We start from the raw sequence: 20,093 nt of genomic DNA, 5'->3' as shown, positions 1-20,093 counted from the left end.
TTTTTTTGGCCACGATAACCATGTACCAAAAATCAGATATTGCAACAGCCGTGTAATCATGTAAGCAATAAAGCATTCACAGTATTTCTGATACTGACATATGTGACTATATAGATGTTTATGTGGTTGTCACTAGTGAATCTGTTTCTTTGGGTTAGTTTGCTGAATGTGCAGTTACTGCTAAACCTTTCCCTCATAACCACAATCCTTTGTCCCGTTCGCACATCCATCAATCTGAATCAATCCTCCAGCTAATCCATTTCCGCAGGAATTACAACAAGGATTTGAAGAGACGCTGTTGTGTTACGGGAAGATATTCCCCATGCATTGAAAAATTTGCTCATTCAGCCTATTTGTGTCTCGACGGATTTGCTTTTTAATGAAATGTGATTCATGTTTAGAGAGGGCTCGGATGTCGGGCCCCGAGGGACAGGGGTACATCCCGAGTTGCTTGTGGATGTTTTGTTTTGGGGCAGACCTGAGGTCATTGGAGAGAGTCGCAGGAGAGAGAAGCTTAAATGAGCTGTCGAGTCGTGATTTAAAATGAGGGACAGCAGCGTCCTATCTGACTTCCATCCTTCACTCATCTCCTCTCAAGAGAGAGTAATGAGTTTGACCTGAGAGCTTCCGAGACAGGAGCTCTGGAAAGATTAAGAGCGCAGATCTTCTTAGGATGTTGCTCTTTGGGATATCAGGAGGTTCTGCATTCTCAGTCGTGTTTAAAGTCCCCTTGAAGGAATTTCAAAGGAGAAAATTAGTGGGAGTGGCTTGCGTATTTTTCACTGGGAATTGATCGGATGTATAATAACAGTCGTTGCATTTTGAAATGAAACTGGCAGCAGACTGACAGCTGAAGGGGAGGAGTTTACAGCATGCTCCGCCCAAGCCGCCAATTGTGTCATTTGAGATGGATAGTCATTTCAGGGCGGAAGTGCATTTTCAGATTTTGATTGAAGATTATGAGGGAACATGAATTTTAAAAAGAAAATGACCCACATTGATAAACTATTTACCAAAAACGCTGTCATTTTTCATGAAAAAAAAGAATTTCACTGGGACATTAAGTATCAGGTCTCTTCTGGAGATGATGTCTCTAATATGGACTCTTTTATTCTCTTAGACGCAGATGAAACCTAAGCAATAGTTTCCATTTATCTGAGAGAAATAATTGAGATATTAATGAGATCTCATCTGTGATTTTGTGGTTTGTGGCCGGCACCGTGTTCAGCTTTCCTGTAGCTCAGTGGTAAGAGCATTGCGTTAACAACGTAAGGTTGTGGGTTCGATCCCAGGGGATTGCAAATACCTATGTAAAATGTATAGGATAAAGCAATGTAAGTCACTTTGGATAAAAGCGTCTGCCAATTGCATAAATGTAAATATAAATATAAATATAAATACAATACAATACAAGACTTTTCAAATCTGAACAGATTTTCTTTAAACTAGACATCACACACTTGCAGACTTTTTGAAAGTTTCAGATAGAAAGACTCTAACTGATCAAATCTGCAGGATGGAACAGACTTTCTGCAACAAGACCAGACTGAAAATCTGGGCAAAAACTGAGCAAAAGTCTTGTAGTGTATTTTAGCCTTTAGTAACACAGAGCTGGTTGTTCAGTCGTTAGTCACAATAATCAGAATGATCAACAATAATCACAAATTGTAATGCTCAGAACTACTTGCAGAAGTGTAATGAGGATGTAGGAAATTCTGAATGTTTGAAAGCTGGCGTAAATTATTATTTTCTCCTCTGCATTGTTTTCTTTTTTCCTTCTTGCTAGTGTAGGGAAACGTGTAAGGAATATCAAATATTGATAGGATTCTCAGACAGGAACACTTGACATGTGCATTAAATACAAATAAGTTAGTAAAATTCAATTTAGCCAGTGTGTTGCCAGACAGTAAACATGCATGTTTTATATTTGCCTTTATTCTGTTTGATCATAAATCCTGTTAATGGTTGTGTCGGTGCTGATCAATATTAAATCCACAAACCCTCATTTATGAAACAAACGTACAACAGAAAACGGGGCATACGGTAGTTTCCACACAAAACATTAGCATTTATCATTGTGGGTGAAAAAGGTTTTAACTTGTGTATGCAAGTTTTTGAGTTGGCATTACTTTAAACGTGTTTGATATTTTGAGTGATATGAAAATGAATCGATAATGAGAAATGGAAATACGGCAAATTGGGTTTGTTGAGATTTAATTTTTTCCCTTTATGAAAAGATAATGTAGTACATGAACTGAAGAACACAACTCTATAAAAAGAAGTGTATTATATTAAATCGGCTTAACATCGATTATGTATTTTCTTAAATTGAATACTAGATATTGATTATTATATATTGATTCTTGATATAAAAATTGGATTACAATTATGGGGTTAACTGTTTTTTTGTGTGTTAGTTTTTCTTCAGTGATTAGTAAACTTAAATTTATATGGCCGTAATATTTTGGTTAATATTGAAATCGTGAGTTATTTTCAATTGCAACATAAAATCCTTGATACAAAAGCATTGGTGGCATAGTACTGTTGCATACACAAATCGCATGTGAGTACTTGTGATTGATTGTGACAATAATATTTTTGCTTTCAGAAATGGGCACGGATCTTCCTGGGCCGGTAGCCATGCCAGGCGCTGTGGTGGGCGCGGGTCAAGTCAGGATGGCGGGCAGCATGCCAGGACGAGGTGGCAAGCGGAGATCAGCGGGGTGAGAAATAGTAGATCATGTTCAGGATTTTGTGTGCTCCGTCTAATTGAACTGTTCTGCTCCCGTGTCCAGCATGTAATCATTTATATATAATAAAAATGTTCATACTAGATCAGATTTTCTCTAATTAATGAATGAAAGGGCTGAAATATGTTATTCCTGGGGTCTAGTTCTTGTTCATGCATAACAAGTTTGAGCTCTTTTAGGTTTTAACTTCATGACTGCTTCTGTCATCTGCAACACCCATATTTCACGATCCAATGAATTTCAATTTGAAAATCCACGCTATATTTTTCTACTTCCTCCCATTTCACCCCTAAATAAGATTATGAATCTAAAATGGGTTGCAATATCTATAATCTTTAAAGTTTAATAAAGGTTCTGTGATCTGCATCATTTTTCCTCCAAGAATCGACCTGAGAAGTAATGAAGCTTATGTCGGCGACAGGAACATCTCTCGTCATCATTTTTTTAAGTCCAAGGTGTTTCCAAGTAACATCACACGACTGGAAAAGTGATTTATGTTGGTCTCACGCTGAAACTGATAAACAAGCATCTTAAATTTTTATATTATTCACTGAAAATAAATAGACCATGTATTTTGACACATAGACACCTTCGATCAACTTCTTTTTTTTCTATATTCTGTCTTTTAATTGGCTTTGTTTTGATTGACTTGTTGTTTTGGTTGTTTGATGTTTATGCGATGATGTTTCGTGTTTCAAGTTGTTTTTTGATTGCGTTTGTTTACAAGACAAGTTCTTTGATCGTCTTTATGTTGTTTTTGTTCGGTCTGTTTCCACTGTTTTAATTGGCTTAAGGATATTACTCTCTTTTTAATAGTTTGTTCTTTTTGTCTCAGAAATGTTATTGAATTAGACCTTATATATATATATATATATCGTTAGTACAAATGTACCAAAAACATGCGAAACATTAATGTGACTTTTTGGGGGATTTGTCTTTCTTTTCAAGGATGGATTTTGACGACGAGGACGGGGAGGGACCCAGCAAATTTTCAAGGTAAACCTTCGACGTGTTTTCAACCATCGCATTGGACCACACATCATGTCCTTTCTTTGTATGTTCTGCTGTTTTATTGCTTTCTATTGTTTTGTGTCTTTCAGCAGTGCAACAGAGTTCGTACCATTTCAAATCATCTCATGTTTTGTGTCTTGGACTTATGGTTTCTTTCAGTTTGTTTTCTTTTTAAAGGAGCTGTATCCATAGTTTCACTGCGGCCGATGGTAAAGAGCCTTCACTTTTAGATCTAGCATTAAAATGCACATACTGCCCCCTACTGGAGATGGAAGAGATGCTCTGGCAACTTTTGTCCCTTTAAACCAAAAATGAGCTGTTTAGTACTTCTCCAAACCTGTGACTTTAATTGACAGGAAAAAAGCTTTGTACAGTTCTTTTACATTTCTATTTGGGCGTCCCATTGGAAAAAGTAAGAGGATGACAGTTTGGAATAAAATTGAGAGAATAATGTCAGATTTATTATTTTTGGGTGTACTGTCTCTTTAAGGCAAGCCATTACATGCAATGTAGCTGTTGCTTTAGAGCCGGCCAATTGGTTTTCAAACCGGCAAATCGCATATTTGTGATTTTCTGTCCTCATGCGATTTGGCTGTAAGTGAGTTTATGTCTTGGGATACAGACACCTTAAACTATTTTGTTTGTGTTTTTGTTTCTTCTTCATCCAGTCATGATTATCTGAACATTTTAACACAAATAAGACATACATCATATATTTATATGAAAAGTGTATAATATGTAGACTTATTTTTGTAGTGAAAGTGCATCTGACGTTCACTTTGAGGCTCATTTATCTCATTGTTGCATTCTCTCTCTCTTTCATCAGGTATGACGATGATCAAATTCCTGGTGATAAGGAACGTTATGCCAGGTAGGGCTATCTCGTAGACGTTTCTTCAGGATAGCTAGAAATCAGGCTAGGCAGTAGCGCCACCTGCATCCCTACAGGATGTGACCTCAGTCGCTCACCTCGGCCTTACATGACTCTCTAGCTGTAATCTTAAACGGCTATTTCATTATCCTCGGCTGATGCTCTCGTCTAAAACATGTCCTGTCGCTTTGAGCCATCACCTTCCACAGACTAATGCAGTCGCCTTGGCTTTAAAGATTTATCGCTTCTCTTTTTCCTCTTAAATGATGTGACTGCATTCTGTTTGGAAAGTCTCATCGGAATCACAAATGAACTAAATACCTAGATGATTGAAATTATCCACCTTTGAAGTGTTGATGAGGTTTTTGTTATACTCTAGCAAACATACTTATGACTTTTCTTCAGAACAAGCAAGTCAAAAATTATCTGTTTATTAGTTTTTTTACAGCCAATGTATATGGTATAAGTGAATAAGGGCAGTTGCACAAGGACAACATTTTTATACTGTTGACAAGAAAAGATTAAATCCCTGCGTTCTTCCAGCCTAGGGTGTAAAGATTCACACAAAAAAGTAAAAGATCCAAACTTTTTCTAATGTTATAGTTTTAACATTGTATAAATATAAAAAAAATCTACAAATAATTTATTCTAAACCAAATTATGATAATTAATAAATAATTATTACATTAAAAGAATAATATTGAATAATAGTAATAAAAACTTAATACAGAAACAATTTAAATGTTAAATAAACATTAAATAAACATGTTTACAAATAATATATTCTAGTAAACAGTTAATAAGTAATTATAATAATAATAATAATAATAATAATGAATACATAACTAATACATTTAATAATAATAATAATATAAAAATAATATTGAAACAGTTGTCTATTTTCTAAGTCATTATAAAAAAAAGCATGAATAAAAAGCAAAAAACGCAATATACAACGAAAACACCCAAACAGTCTAATAAATTCAGCTAATAAACAGTAGGTTGAGTAATTAATTACATAATAGACAGTGGCATGTCTATTTGGCTTGTGGCGTAAATTTAGTGTTTATCATTTTTTTACTTTTTATTGTTTACATAATATCACAAATTGGGCATTTTTTCCCAAAAAAGATTGTGTGTAAGTGTTCTGATCTTCACACTGTGTTGTTACCAGCCGGCAGCCGTTGATATTTTGTACGTCAGATCACTGATGACTAGTAATGTTACTTTTTTATTTATTTAATTATGATATTGACGTTGTCGAATATCAAGTGTCGTGCGTGTGTTATTATGTGACACATTGTCACATTATCATAAGAGACACATTGTCCCTCTGTACATGCAGAGAGAACCACAGCGAGATCGAGCGGCGCCGACGCAATAAGATGACCCAGTACATCACAGAGCTGTCAGATATGGTTCCCACCTGCAGCGCGTTGGCACGTAAACCAGACAAGCTGACGATCCTGCGTATGGCCGTCTCACACATGAAGTCCATGAGGGGAACAGGGAACACCTCGACTGATGGAGCCTACAAACCCTCCTTTCTTACTGAACAGGTGCGTTGGGAAATATCACCGGTTCAGAACCACGATGATTCTGTGGAGTAAAAGCATAGTCAAGGGTTTGATATTCAGGGTAATTGCCTAATGATTTGTTTCACTGTGACAGGAACTGAAGCACCTGATTCTGGAGGCGGCTGATGGTTTTCTGTTCGTGGTGGCTGCTGAGACGGGCCGTGTCATCTACGTGTCGGACTCGGTGACTCCCGTACTGAACCATCCGCAGTCCGAATGGTTCGGCAGCACACTCTTTGAGCAGGTTCATCCGGATGATGTGGACAAACTAAGGGAACAGCTCAGCACCTCCGAGAATTCCATGACAGGTAAGAAAGATGGGAATTATTGAGAAGGGACTTGACATTGTGACAAACCTATGTGACTTTTTTTAGTTATGGGGTTTAATTCATTACTCTAGTGTCAGCTGGTAACTTATAACTTTATTTATACTCTTCCAGTGCTCATAGTTCACAAAGTCATGCAATAATCTAGATTAATTAATCTAAATTTTTGGTAACTCTTGAGTCTTCACCATAGTTATATTTGTTAACATAGTTTAATGCATTAGCTAACATGAACTAACAATTATGAGCAATATATTAAAAGCATTTGTTAAACTTTATCAGTACATTTATGTATTGCTAATTGATTTATTAATGTTAATTTGTTAATGTTCAGCATTTACTAATACATTAACAGAAAATACTAAATGGTGAAGAACTTCATTGCTTACTGTTAGTTCATGTTTGGTAATGAATTTACTGGTATTAACAAAAATAACCCTGTTTTAAAATGCCAATAGATGAGTATAATAATATTGGATGTATAGTTTAGAGAGATTACTTACTAGAAAACTTGAACAATCTGTTCATTGAGTATCTAATATACAGAACGATTCAATTAATTTCATCAGAAGGTGTAAATGTTTGGGATTGCAATGTAAGTCTGCCAAATGCGTAAATATGTTTAATAGATGCACCTCATTAATGTTTGAGAGATATGATGGAAACTTTAATCAGCTGTGAGAAACAAAAACAGTTCTGCTCGCCGTTTAAACCAAGTGTTGAGAATTCATCTAATGAACTTTATATTAGAAAGTAATTGCAAAAGTTTGCGGTTCCTTCTTAGGCTTGTGTTTTTCCACGGTTCATTTTTTTTCAAGTTTATTGGTGGAAGACACAATAAGCATAAAATGGTTTTGGATATACACTGTGGAGAAGAGATCATATACAAACACCTTGCAGTGGTCTTCATTAAGAATAGAAATAAGAGGACTGTTGTATAAAAATAAAAAGATCGTTTATTCACGCTTATGTCTTACTAAAAATAATAATGATAATAATTCTAGCAACCACACTAATAATTATTGTTAGTGCTTATAACAATATAATAATACAAATGTTGTTGTTGTCACAGTATAGATTGAATAAAATATTATGAACATTATAATTTATAATAATGATACTACTACTACTACTACTACTAATAAGATTATTATTATTATAGTAGTTATTATTATTGTTATATTATTACTGTAATATTACTATTACTATGATGGTATTAGTAGAAGTAGTTATTACTAGTATTATTTTTAAATATTAATATTATTATTATTAATAATATTGTATAGATTATAAAACTAATATGAACATTATCATTGATAATAATAAATATTAGTAATAATAACAATTCTTTTTATTATTATTATTACTAGATAATAATTCAAAATAAAAATTAACATTTTAAAATTAAGAGAATAATCTAGTCTATTTAAAAAACTTTTATGAACATTATAATTGATAATAACAATACTACTACTTCTACAAAGATTATTATAGTAGTTATTATTATTATTATTATATTATTACTTTAATATTACTACTATTATAGTATTAGTAGTAGTACTTATTACTATTAGTATTATATTAAATTAAATATGAATATTATAATTATTAATAATATTGTATTGATTATAAAAATGATATGAACATTACCATTGATAATAATGATCATAGTAATAATAATAATAATAATAATAATAATAATAATTATTATTATTATTATTATTATCACTAGATAATAATTTGAAATAAAAAGTAACAATTTAAAATGAAAGAATAATCTAGTCCACAACTGTATATAGCTACATAGAGGAACGATATTTATTGTGACCAAAGTACTAAACTCTCACAGCTTTAGATACGTATAAAAAAATCAGAATCACTATTCACTGTAACTGAAAACAATAACAACATACATGTTTGGAGTGACAACTGATGACTGAAATCTCATTTAACTCTTCCTTTAAGATGAACCGACTTGTGTCTCTTTAATAATGAATTCATCTTACTTTACATCATGATAAATCGAGATGGATGGATATAACAGCACATATGGCACTTTACAGCAACATGGTGTTTCCGAACAAATATGGAAACACAGAAACGAAGAAAAATACAAAAGGAATGTGAACTTGAATAAAGAGATGGTTTATTGGCCAAATTCTGAATAAAATCAGCCAGATGCTCCACACAAATGGTTTCAGTTCATGTAGATCTCGGCATGTCTTGTTTAAACAGCTCGTTGCAAAAACTTCACAACAAATCAATCACACGAAGGTCAGAACTTTGACTTGGCCCTCAGTCGTGCACGCCGTACTGTTTTATTCGCTCTGTTTGAGATAAAGATCATTGTCATCATCTTATTTAGGTTTCTGATCATAGACAGATGCTCTGACAGAAATGTTCTGGTGATTTTTTTTGGATGATGTTTGTTTTACCATTAACACACCACACTTTCCAGTTCCAGCGAGGTCTGGTATCAGCATGCTGCGGACTTGTTTTTGCCAGCGATGATCCCTTGTCTGTTTAAAAGTTCAGCTTTGCGGGACACGTTGATGAGTTTTGACAAGGTGTGGACTTTCGTGTCCGAAATCGCTTAAAGTGACATTACTAGGATGTTGCCTTTTAAGGTTGTTGCCTTCGTAGGTGCACAAGCTTATAAAATATATCGCCACTGATCAGCTTCATTTTCATTATTTTCAATGAATCTCAGTGCAGGCTTGATATAGACGCTCTTTCTACATTGGACAATAAGGCATTCATCCAACATTCAATTCCAAGACCTGGTTATTTGGTCATTTATAACATTTGATGTACAGAAAGGATGAAGGTCTCTACAGAAAATGCTTTATATTCTGTGTTTGTTCACTAGAGGGCGCCAGACACACACTTCTTAGACTTAGAGCATCTCTCTCCTCCCTTTCTCTATGTTTTGACTGAACCGCAGGGGTTTGTTTTCTTCTCAGATGAAACATTTTCACCGTGGGATCTTTCAATCTCAGCTAACATTATCCATGAGATCATCGTGCGTTTATTTGCATGTCATTTTCAATATTTACATAAGTTAGTTTTGATTGCATTGATTTGAATTCAGTTTAAGTTTACAGTTAAAGTTTAGTTCTATAGTCGAAGTAAACATAATTTCATAATACAACAGATACGCTAGTAATTTATCTTGCATTTCAATTACATGTTTTATTTTATAGCCATGTAATATTCCATTTCAACTCGGCTGATGTCACAAATCCCTCTAATTTTTTTTATCATGTCCCTTCCAACCACTTGCTTAACACCTACTGTTTATGCTCAAATTAATAAGTATAATAACCGTTTGCCATCGAATATCCTGTTTTATTCCAAAATGTCTCGATATGAACATAAAATGATTTGCGTTCATTTCTTGTAGACTTGAAGAATTGTTTTATTTACAGACGCAAAGGGTGTCATGTGTCGATACATGACCTCTTTTACCTCATGTTGTCATCCATTTGTTATTTCAAAGACAGTTGTTCGACATATTTATTTAAATTTAAATGTTGAAATTTTGCAGTCCTACCTAATAATAAGTCAAAATACATGAGATCAATTTAGGCACATTGCGGGACACAGTATTCACTATAGGAAGTCATTCTGGTATTTCATGGATACATTCAAAATTGCAAGTCAAAACATATATATATATTTTTTTTCATTTATTTTCATAAGTTTGAATTATTTTACATATATACATTTATTTGCTTATTCATTCATGTTCATACATGTTTTAAACCCAACCAAAAATTGAATTATCGGGGTTATTTCTGTGAGTATACGATAACGCCTGTCCGCTACGCTGTGCATTGACTGTAAAATTCAATTACAGCGTGGTCTCGGACAGCCCTTTGTCACCCCGTTCGCATTTGCTTTTATTAAAACGTTCATTCAAGCGCATGAGGACAGTCACCCACATCATAAAACATCTTCACACCCGGCCACGGCACATGCAGGGACCTGTCACACTTCATTATACCAACAACAGAGATGATGGTTATTATGAGAGAAGCGGTCGTAGCCGTCACATTATAATGTAAGACACGAGGTCAAAGACTGGAATATCACACACACAATAATAGAGAGTTCGCTTGATATGCAAACAGCCGTCTGAATTCAGATTTCAGGTGCGTATTTTGTTCATCTGACCTGCGAAGCTCATTGATCTTTTTACATTTTATAAAAAACGAATACAGAAAATCTGGGATTGTTAAATGTAAAGCTGCAAATAAAACGAGAGATTAGGACCAGTTTCAAAGCAACACAAAATGTGGAAGTTATATTTTAGATGTGCACTAATTTAAGGTCCAGCATTGAAATATAATCCAATTCGTGACATTGGGGCATGTTTGTACAAAAGGTCAGATTCCATCGTCTCCATTAAAGCACACAAGATGTTCTTTGGAATGCTCTCAAATCGTGACTGGAAACATCAGGATTTGCACAGACATGTGTAGTCCATGGCAGCTCCAACGCAGCCCGTCATTAAAGCCAAGTGAAAACCAGAGCCTTTTATACTGAAATGCTTTTTACTGGTTTGTTTCATTTGTATTGAAAACACATTTGCCGATGCCGAGTTCACAAAAGAGATGTGAAGAAAGCGCATCTCCAGAAAAGATTCCAACTTCACCAAAGGTCCAGATGAAATATTTGGGTTGAGACGTGCAGCTGTTGATGAGGTTTTGATAACCTCGTAAGTTTCGGTGATGGAGCCATCAAATGAAACAGCCGAGGGAGATGCTTTCCATGTCTCAAATTCTCCTCGGGACTAATGTGCTGGAATGTTCCGGGTTGGCTCTGCATACATAATTGATTAAGAGTGATTCGGCCTGTTTTGTGTGTGTCTGTCTGTGAGATCACTACATAATATCGCCTTGTTCCATTTACATATTCATATGTAACACAAATACTCTTCATTTGATGCCTGACTCCGTGCATTATGTATTCTTAACTTGAAATCAAACGTGAGCCTTTTTATTTTTAAGATCTATATAAATGTGAATGCATTAAAAGGTGGTTGTGTCATTGCAAGGTCCATATCTCAGAAAATGGGCAGCTTACATCATGTATTCATTTACTCAAAAGCAGTGTATTGCACCATGTTGTGTCTTTTTGTACATAATAGTATTTACAGTAAAAGTGCATTATAATCCATGATAAATCGCAGCATCAGGCATTGTTCATATGTTTCAGTGCATTGCAGGTCTAAACTTAAAATTGGTTTAAAGTAGTCGAATAAAAAACACTTCTTTTGTAAACACGCAATTTTTACATGTTGGTTTTTATAGCATAATGAATAGCCCTTGGGGGGCATTTCTTTGGCCCCCTAGAGACACGTTGACATAACATTTGTTATCCACGTAATGCAATGAGTCACTGACTCTAAACTATCAGACTTTTCGCAATGCACTTCATCTTCACGGCGGCGAAATGAAAAATTCTCGCATCAATTATTCTAGCACCCTCAAATGCGCAGGGGACATTACAGCACGTGAAAAACGCGCAAATTTGTTTCGGTTGCCTGGAGGCAGAGTTTGCAAGTCTTGTGAGCTATGAGCTGTAACGTCAAATAAAAAGGAATGACTAACGGGGAGGCGGCGGGTGCGAATATTCCAGGAAGCTGAGGTGGTGATTTGAATATTTGTGAATAACGAAGGTGTTTTTCTGCTCAACTTGTGGATCAATGCGGTGGCAACAACGAGGTCTTGAACCAACATGTACGGTATACATTGCGATTATGAACACGCATGATATGGTTATCGTGCACACTTAAAAATACTGTCAATAATTGATAGTACCTTGTTACCTGAATTTTTGGGATAATGTTATAGTGAGACAGAATATATATAATAACTAATATTATACATGTTCCGTTTTTTATGTTTAAAAATCTATTTTTCTTGTTTGAAACAGTTGGTTACCTTAAACATGTTTATTTATTTGTAACGGTTAAAATGTATATGTTGAAATATTGAAGGTTTTTTAAGTTGTCAAAATTGTTAGTTAAAAACATTTTGTTCAAATTTAAGTCTTTTTGACCAAATTCGCAAGAAATTATAACATCGCGATAACGCCACTTACCCCCCTGATAATTCACGACTACTATTGTGGTATGATTATGTGATATCGTTGAATGCCTAGGGTGTGATTTTAAGGGAACATAACCTCTACACTGTAAAAATGATTTGTTGTTTTAACTTATAAAATTAAGTTTCCAGTCTGTCTTAAATTTTTTGTTAATTTAACTTAAAAATATTAGTTAACATAACAATTTTGCATCACATTCTTGTTATAACTATTATTTTTACGTTGAATTAATGCAAAAATTTAAGACAGCAGGATAACTTTTTAAGAATGTGTGTGCGTAGCTTTGTACTGTCTTGGAATTCATTGTGGACAGCAAAGTAAAAATTTCATTGCTCAGGGAAACTTGTTTTCTCACTGGGCATATGAACATACTTTGAATCTGGAATCTTAACTTAATTTTTTAAGTTGTAACAACAAATACATTTTGTACTAAAGTAAATGTCCTGAAAGCACTTTACTTAAAAGCATCTACCAAAAACATACATTTTTATGAAAGAATTGAATATGGTTACCATTAGTTTATGTATTTTATGTTGTACTTTTAAATATATACTGAATCGAACCTTGCAAGTGTGATCATAGCGTACGACTGCATACAATTTTTAATTATTCATTGATCGACAACATAAAATGCTAAAACTTTACTTTTATTTTGCTTTATTTTTCCAAACATGCTGTACGTTTTCCATTCATGCTTAACCTTTCATTTGGATTCAACATTGAAGTCCAGCTTTTATTTTTCTGGCAGCATTATCTGTTTATTCTCACATTGTCGGAGTCTTGTGGAAAGTGACTGTCCCCTCAGTATTTAGTTTGGCTGTCGTTGGTGGCATGGGATGTTGTCCATGTATAAAACAATGCCGATATACTTGTTCGCAGATGAGAAGCGGTGTCTGAGTTGGGCCATGACGGTGGCGTAGGAATGCCCCCTGTGCTTTCTGTGATGCTAATGAAAAGAGCCGTTGCCCAGATTCCTCTCTTATTTGTAGGGTATCTTTTTCTTCTCAACAGATTTAGGGTTTTGCTTGGATGTTCCCATGGTTCCGAGTCCGATCTGGCAGGACTGGTGAGCGTTCCTCGTTTCCAGGAGCGTTGTCCTCAGATTCCCTGTCAGGTGGTCATGAAGTTGAAACGGGAGGAGCTCATCGCATTGAAGATGCTCGCTCGTTTTTATGCCCCGTTACCAACTTCATCTCTTCCCTGCTGTACCACACAGGGCTCAGACCCGCTCCAAAGCAAACCCCACCTGCAGAGCCGTGCTTTGGGAAGCACGAGGCTGAGTATGGGTCATCCAAGCCCTCGCAGCTCTTCAAAATACCAAAACGCGACTGGCGCCAGTCCAAACAAGACGATTGATTGAGGTGCGATAAAAGATGCTTACGGTTAAACTGGTTACGCTTTCACGACAAGTTTCCCCAAAAATGAGGCCAAACGTCATTTAAATAAAGATGGAATATATTGCTTCAGTGTGGTTGTTTGTGTTGGTCTCAGAGAGTCTGGTTCCACTTACAACTAACCGGTATCCTCACACCCGAAAACACATCCTTACATTCCTGCGTTATCTTGAAGCTTCAGTGCCAAACGCGACTTCACAACGTCTTAAATCCCCTCAAAGACGCATTAAATCTCTTTCTGACTGCTACAAGTTGTTCAAACCAGAAAGTCAAAGAAAGTTCAGCGTTGGAAAGGCGAAGAGGTCAGTCGCTACGATTTTGGACGGGATTGTTGGAGTCTGGAAAAATTCCTAATCTCCGAAATCCGACGGTACTAAACTGCTTTTCAATTTCTCTGGAAAAAAAGAAAAAAAAAATCCACCTCATTTTCCATTGAACTCACTGGACGGATCACTCATTGCTTTGTTATTTGGCTTTTGTTTTTCTTTAACATAGTCTGGCCTGGCTCACCCGTGTCGACATCTCGCTTCGCACACGTTGTTTACAACTCAATTGTTTGTTGGGCGAGTGCCTCTTTCTTGTTGTTCTTCTAGTGGTCATGTCGTCGTGAGAAGTATTAATAGCTATTACACGCTCTCAGATATCTTGGCGTCTGTCCTTCAGAGCAGAAAAAGACTTCTCGACAATTACATCTGCTCCCGAGGGCTGAAGCAGCTGTCACCAGACCGTTTCGTCGCATTTTCCCCTGAAAGGCATGTCAGCTAATTTGTTTATGGAAATAACTTCAGGCTTGGATAATCGAGTTGTCCTATAGGTAGCCGCATTCCAAGAATAACCGTTGTTTTGGTTGTTGTGTTATGTCGAAAACATTCATTGGCTGTTCTCAATTTCACTGCACTGGAAGCTCTTTTAAAACTGGCATGATTTCATTCGTTTCGGATTTAACCAGTTTTTAGTTTCTTAATGAAACAGATGCCATAATTGAATAAGAGATGGTTTTAATCTTTACTGTGCATCTGTGCATGTTTGTGGCCACGTTTAGTCTGTTATGAGATGCAGAATAACAGTGAGACTGTGTTTGTGTTTCATCAGGACGTATTTTGGATCTGAAGACGGGGACGGTGAAGAAGGAAGGACAGCAGTCCTCTATGAGAATGTGTATGGGCTCCAGACGTTCCTTCATCTGCAGAATGAGGTACGGTTTACAGACTTAATCATAGGGAGAGCTAACCCAAAAAAACGAAATCTGCCATCATTTATTTCCCCCTCATGTCTGTCAAAACCTGAATGTGACTCTTTTTTCAGGGGAACACAAAGGAAGATATTTTGAGAAATGTCTCTGTGGTTTTGCGTTCATAAAATGGAAGTCGGTGGGGTTCCGTGTTGTTTGGTTATCAGCTTTCTGTAAAATATCTTATTTTGTGTTCTGCAGGTTTTGTCAAACTCTCCAATGTGTGATCCTGAAAGTTGGACCTGAGTAACTAAATGTTGTTTGTTCCCTTTTCTAATTCTAAACATAACGACATCATTTTACCATCATCCCAGTTAATTCTCTGTGTCAACATTTTGGACAACAAAATACATAATGCATTTCTGAGTCATGACGTGAACACAAGTTAACTTGTTGTTCATCAAAAACTAAAATCGTCTTGGTTGTCGTTCCTTCAAAAATGTTCGAAATGCGGAACACAATCATTTTTCCATGTTGAAGAGTGTTTCCACTCATTGTGTCCTTTGAAATCGATCTTTATTTAATAAAGGAAAAGCAGATTTCCCAAATGTCCTTGCTGGTTGTGATTCAAGAGTAATGATTCATTTGCCTCCATATGTCATTGCGCTCGATCCGGCACGCAAAACATGAGCAACATCAGATAAGAATGTGTTTGTTTAACGTTTTCTATTTGGGGCACTTTTTTAAAATGGAAACAATATGTTGGTGGATGACCGCATCTGTTAGATTGTACATGTGTATAAACACTGAAGCGTGACTCTCAAAACAACAAGAGGTCTTTCATTGGGCTGCTTCTGTAATAATTTACATTAAACTTAGTTTAGAGTCACGATGTGTACCTTTAAAAATAAGGATGCTACAACTTTAATTTATCCAGTATACTTTTGTAAAGTTTATGTATATTTTTATTATAAGTTGTTAGTATTTTAATATTTATGTGCTAGCAGTTAAGAAGCTGAACTACTTTCAATTGTATACTTAATAGTTTCAAGAGTACACTTAGAATTATACTCTCGGCAACTACCAGTTTAGTAGCTACTTGTAGATACTTTGCAATTGTACTTGTAAGTGAACTTAACATCATACTTATAGTTTACTACTTGTGTATTTTTGCTGCACTAAGTATATTACTATTTAGGTGTTAATGTTTGCGCTTGAAATATACTTTTTAGCATAATAAATTCTTGTATTCACTCTGGGTAAATTACACTGAAAAAGTAATTAATTACTAGTTACTTATTACATATTCAATAGTGTAATTAAATTACTGTCCAATTACTCTGTCCAAAAAGTATTTAGTTACTCATTACTTATTACTTTCTATATCCTACATCTACCTTGATTATTTAAGGATCGAAGGATAGACATGAAACGGCTTATTTAATTCATTAAAATAAATAATTGTATTAACTGACCAAAGTATTACAAATGTGAGAATTATACATTAAAGCACAGATTTTAAGTTAGACTTTGAATATTGATGTCAATTACACTATTGCACGCGCATATATTTAACAAAGTATTTAGTTTAAGTACATCAAAAGTAACTGTATTTAAATTACAGAAAACATATGAGTAATCCCTTACTTTACTTTTTCAAGGGAAAAGTAATTAAATTACAGTAACTAATTACTTAGTTACTAGTTACACCCAACACTGGTTGTACATGTCTATTATTTAATGTTAGCCATTCCTCCCAAAGTTGACTTGTTAGAAATCTATTTGAAATATGTTAAACTTAATAATAAAAAGTATACAAGTATTGACCAAATATACTTTACTACCACTTCTCTGTCAGCATAAGTCAGGTATACTTTTGTGTCAATTTCTGTTGAACTGAAACATACACTTAACGTATACTCTCTTATTTTCTTTAAAGAAGTATACTAATAGCATACTTAGATAAACTTATTTTTAAGGGTGGTTGAGTTAAACAAGTTTATGCTTGCTTTCTTGTCCTGAACCAAGACACACAAACTGTAGATTTACATAACTTGCATTCATGGTGAGTGATAAAACCGTTTTGACAGAGACCTGGGGGACATACAGCTTTGTACTGCCAGGTCGAATGGAAGTGATTTTGGAAGCAATGAACAGCTCAAGTTGGAACAGATGGTAAATATTTTGGCCCGTCACAGTGATGTCAGTGGTCTGGGGTCACACATTTTGTCTTGACTGTAGAGGACCGGTTATATGCATACTGTATGTATCTATATTGCCAGTAGATGTGTATTATAGACGTTGAACTATTATAGTGCTAATGTTGAGTGGTTGCACAGAGAATGATTGTCATTCACTTTGATGGATTGGGCTGTCGGATTTCTGCCATATGTTGCGTTTTACATATTAATCATATTTGATATTCTTGATGAATATGAAAACGTATGACTTTTGCGTAGGTATTGCCTTCATACAGAGGACATTACCATTTTCAATTATTAAAAAATGAGAAGTTATAACCAGAGGCAATTTACCTGGAAGTATCTGAAGTGTGTTGCAGATGATTCATGCTTTAGTGAAAATAAATGTTAGTTTTTGTTGAAAATGACACAGACTTGTTAAAACTTTATACAGTAAGTTAAAGATGCAACTTTTGACTCTCTGTCGCCATCTCCCTTTGAAACTTAAAATGACGTGTTTCTTTATCTTGGACTTTATCTTGGACTTAAAGTGACTGTTTCCCGAACAGGGATTTTTGAAACCAGGACTAGACCTTAGTTAAATTATGAAATTTAAGTGATTTTAACCAACATGTCACACTTAAAACATTACTTGTGTGCATTTTGAGATGGAACAGATGTATTTTAAGATATGTACGTGCAAGTTGTAATCAGTTTGGACAGCTCTAAGATTTATTTTAGTCCAGGACTAGTCTTAATCCCTGTCCGTAAAACCAGACCTAAACCTTTATGACATAGTCGCTGAAATATGAAAAGCACATGATACATTTTAATAAGGGATGCACCGATAGGATTATTTTGGGGCGATACCTATTTTAACAAACAACTATCGGCCGAAACCAATATTGGTCAATTGGATACAGTACAACATAATGTTAGCTAGTTTTTCCGCATTCAATTCATATTACTGAACATAAATTGGATCAATTTAACATGTTAAGAGTCACAAGTGTAAATGTAAGTTAAGATAGAATACAATAAGACAACATGACATTCTTCAGAGGTGATTTTTGCTATCCAACATTTCTTTTATTAAAAACATTAAGTCAAATTTGACTTAAAATTGAAAATTTCTTTAAGTCTGTGCTATTGCTATTTACAGTAACTATTTTGCTCAGAGAAAAGTATTGGATATTCAACTCATTGCCTCCATGCAGTTACTTAATAAACCCTATCAAATCCATTTAGTTTTTTTCCAAAATTATTTTTCTGGATTCTGTGTTTTCTTTTTTTTGTGGTGTACAAGTATATTAATATGAATCAGTATCTTAAATCTTATTTCTTTTCCTGTTTTAAGTCTAATGTAATTGCTAGTTTTGTACATTTTTTGTAGCAGTTTTGTCATGTGGTTGACTGGACTTTTGATGACTGACTCAAATTTTGACGGCTTGCCACAAAGTTTCTCAGCAGGTTCCCTCAAATGAAACGACTGAGGTAAACTCTGTTAAAGCAGCGCTGATTCAGTTTATGTGTTCCTGTCCACCAGATGCTAAAATGTCCAGTAAGCAAAACCAGACACAACAAGAACAAGCAGATTGCATATTTAAACAGCAGCTGAATCATTATTAGCGCTATTCATATTACAATTTGAATTTTATAAGATGTTCAGTGCTACTTTCTGGCGTGTTTGCTACTTAACATCTGTGTTTCCCGCATCACGGAAATCATTGGGACTTTTTCATGCTATGGCCAATATGCCGATGGTGTTAAATGAATCGGTGCATCCCTGGTTTTAATGATGTCTTTATCCTGATTATGTTGTTGCAGTACTTCTAATTTAGTTTAGGTTTCATTTAACTAAGTTTAACTGGAGCTGTTCAAAGCTAAAGACTGAGTCTGTTTGAATCGGTCAATTGGCTTTGTACACCCACCGTTTTATGATGACAAACTTTATATAAATGAGATTGTGTTTGTGTCTCTTTAGATGCGGCAGCGCACCGTTGGATCACATCTCACTGAATCGGTTATCCAGTATGAGGAAGAGATACAGGTATAAGCTCTCAATCTTTTCCGTATTCACTTGTTAAGTATGACGTCACGCACCTCTGCTTTCGGGTCTAAGCCCTCTATCAGATGCCAAAGGCAAACAACAAAAAATGCTGATATACACTTAAAAATGCTGGAAAATGAGAGAAAAAACACAATCTCCATAACAAAACCAACAGATGGCCAGTCAGGCATTCATTTTTATGACTATTTAAAATATTGATGTTAGAGAATCTGTCAGTCTGGACACTGTAGTGTGCACTGAGAGTTTATGAAAATGGAGCTTAAATGTGTGATATGAATAACAAGTGCTTATAAACGCCTGTTTAAATAGTTGGACCTTGAGACATTATTCCTTACGTCACAACATAACAAGCTAATGATTCTGCCTCTGCTGTTTGCTTTCTTAAGAATTGTAAAATGTAATTTTTTTTAACAATAATGATATAAAGATATCCAAACATCCTACAAAGGCTCGTTCACACCAAAAATGATAACAATAACTATAACTTTGAGTAACATCGCAACTACAATGATGAAGATACAGATAAAAAAAATTTGTAGCTGATGAACGATAAAACATTGACCACCTATCGAATTTATTACAAGTCAATTTACAATTACTGGGGGCATCTTTCTTTGGATATTTCTTC

General features: G+C 35.0%; 1 protein-coding gene across 3 annotated transcripts in view; it reads left to right on the top strand.

Annotated features, from left to right (window-relative positions):
* Positions 1-20,093, top strand: part of arnt2 (aryl-hydrocarbon receptor nuclear translocator 2) — a 64,804-nt gene that overhangs the window by 5,783 nt on the left and 38,928 nt on the right. The window contains exons 2-9 of one of the 3 annotated variants that reach the window (XM_056744781.1): positions 2,609-2,723; positions 3,699-3,746; positions 3,851-3,862; positions 4,588-4,632; positions 5,978-6,191; positions 6,304-6,517; positions 15,136-15,238; positions 19,379-19,444. In XM_056744781.1, coding sequence (XP_056600759.1) covers positions 2,609-2,723; positions 3,699-3,746; positions 3,851-3,862; positions 4,588-4,632; positions 5,978-6,191; positions 6,304-6,517; positions 15,136-15,238; positions 19,379-19,444 — 817 coding nt within the window. The remainder of the gene's footprint in view (positions 1-2,608; positions 2,724-3,698; positions 3,747-3,850; positions 3,863-4,587; positions 4,633-5,977; positions 6,192-6,303; positions 6,518-15,135; positions 15,239-19,378; positions 19,445-20,093) is intronic. The other 2 variants (XM_056744782.1, XM_056744783.1) reach the window with 2 other exon arrangements.

This window comes from Triplophysa dalaica, chromosome 1 (genome assembly GCF_015846415.1).
Source record: "Triplophysa dalaica isolate WHDGS20190420 chromosome 1, ASM1584641v1, whole genome shotgun sequence".
Lineage (NCBI taxonomy): Eukaryota > Metazoa > Chordata > Actinopteri > Cypriniformes > Nemacheilidae > Triplophysa > Triplophysa dalaica.
The sequence above is the reverse complement of the archived record's forward strand: the minus strand, read 5'-3'. Positions and strand labels throughout refer to the sequence as shown.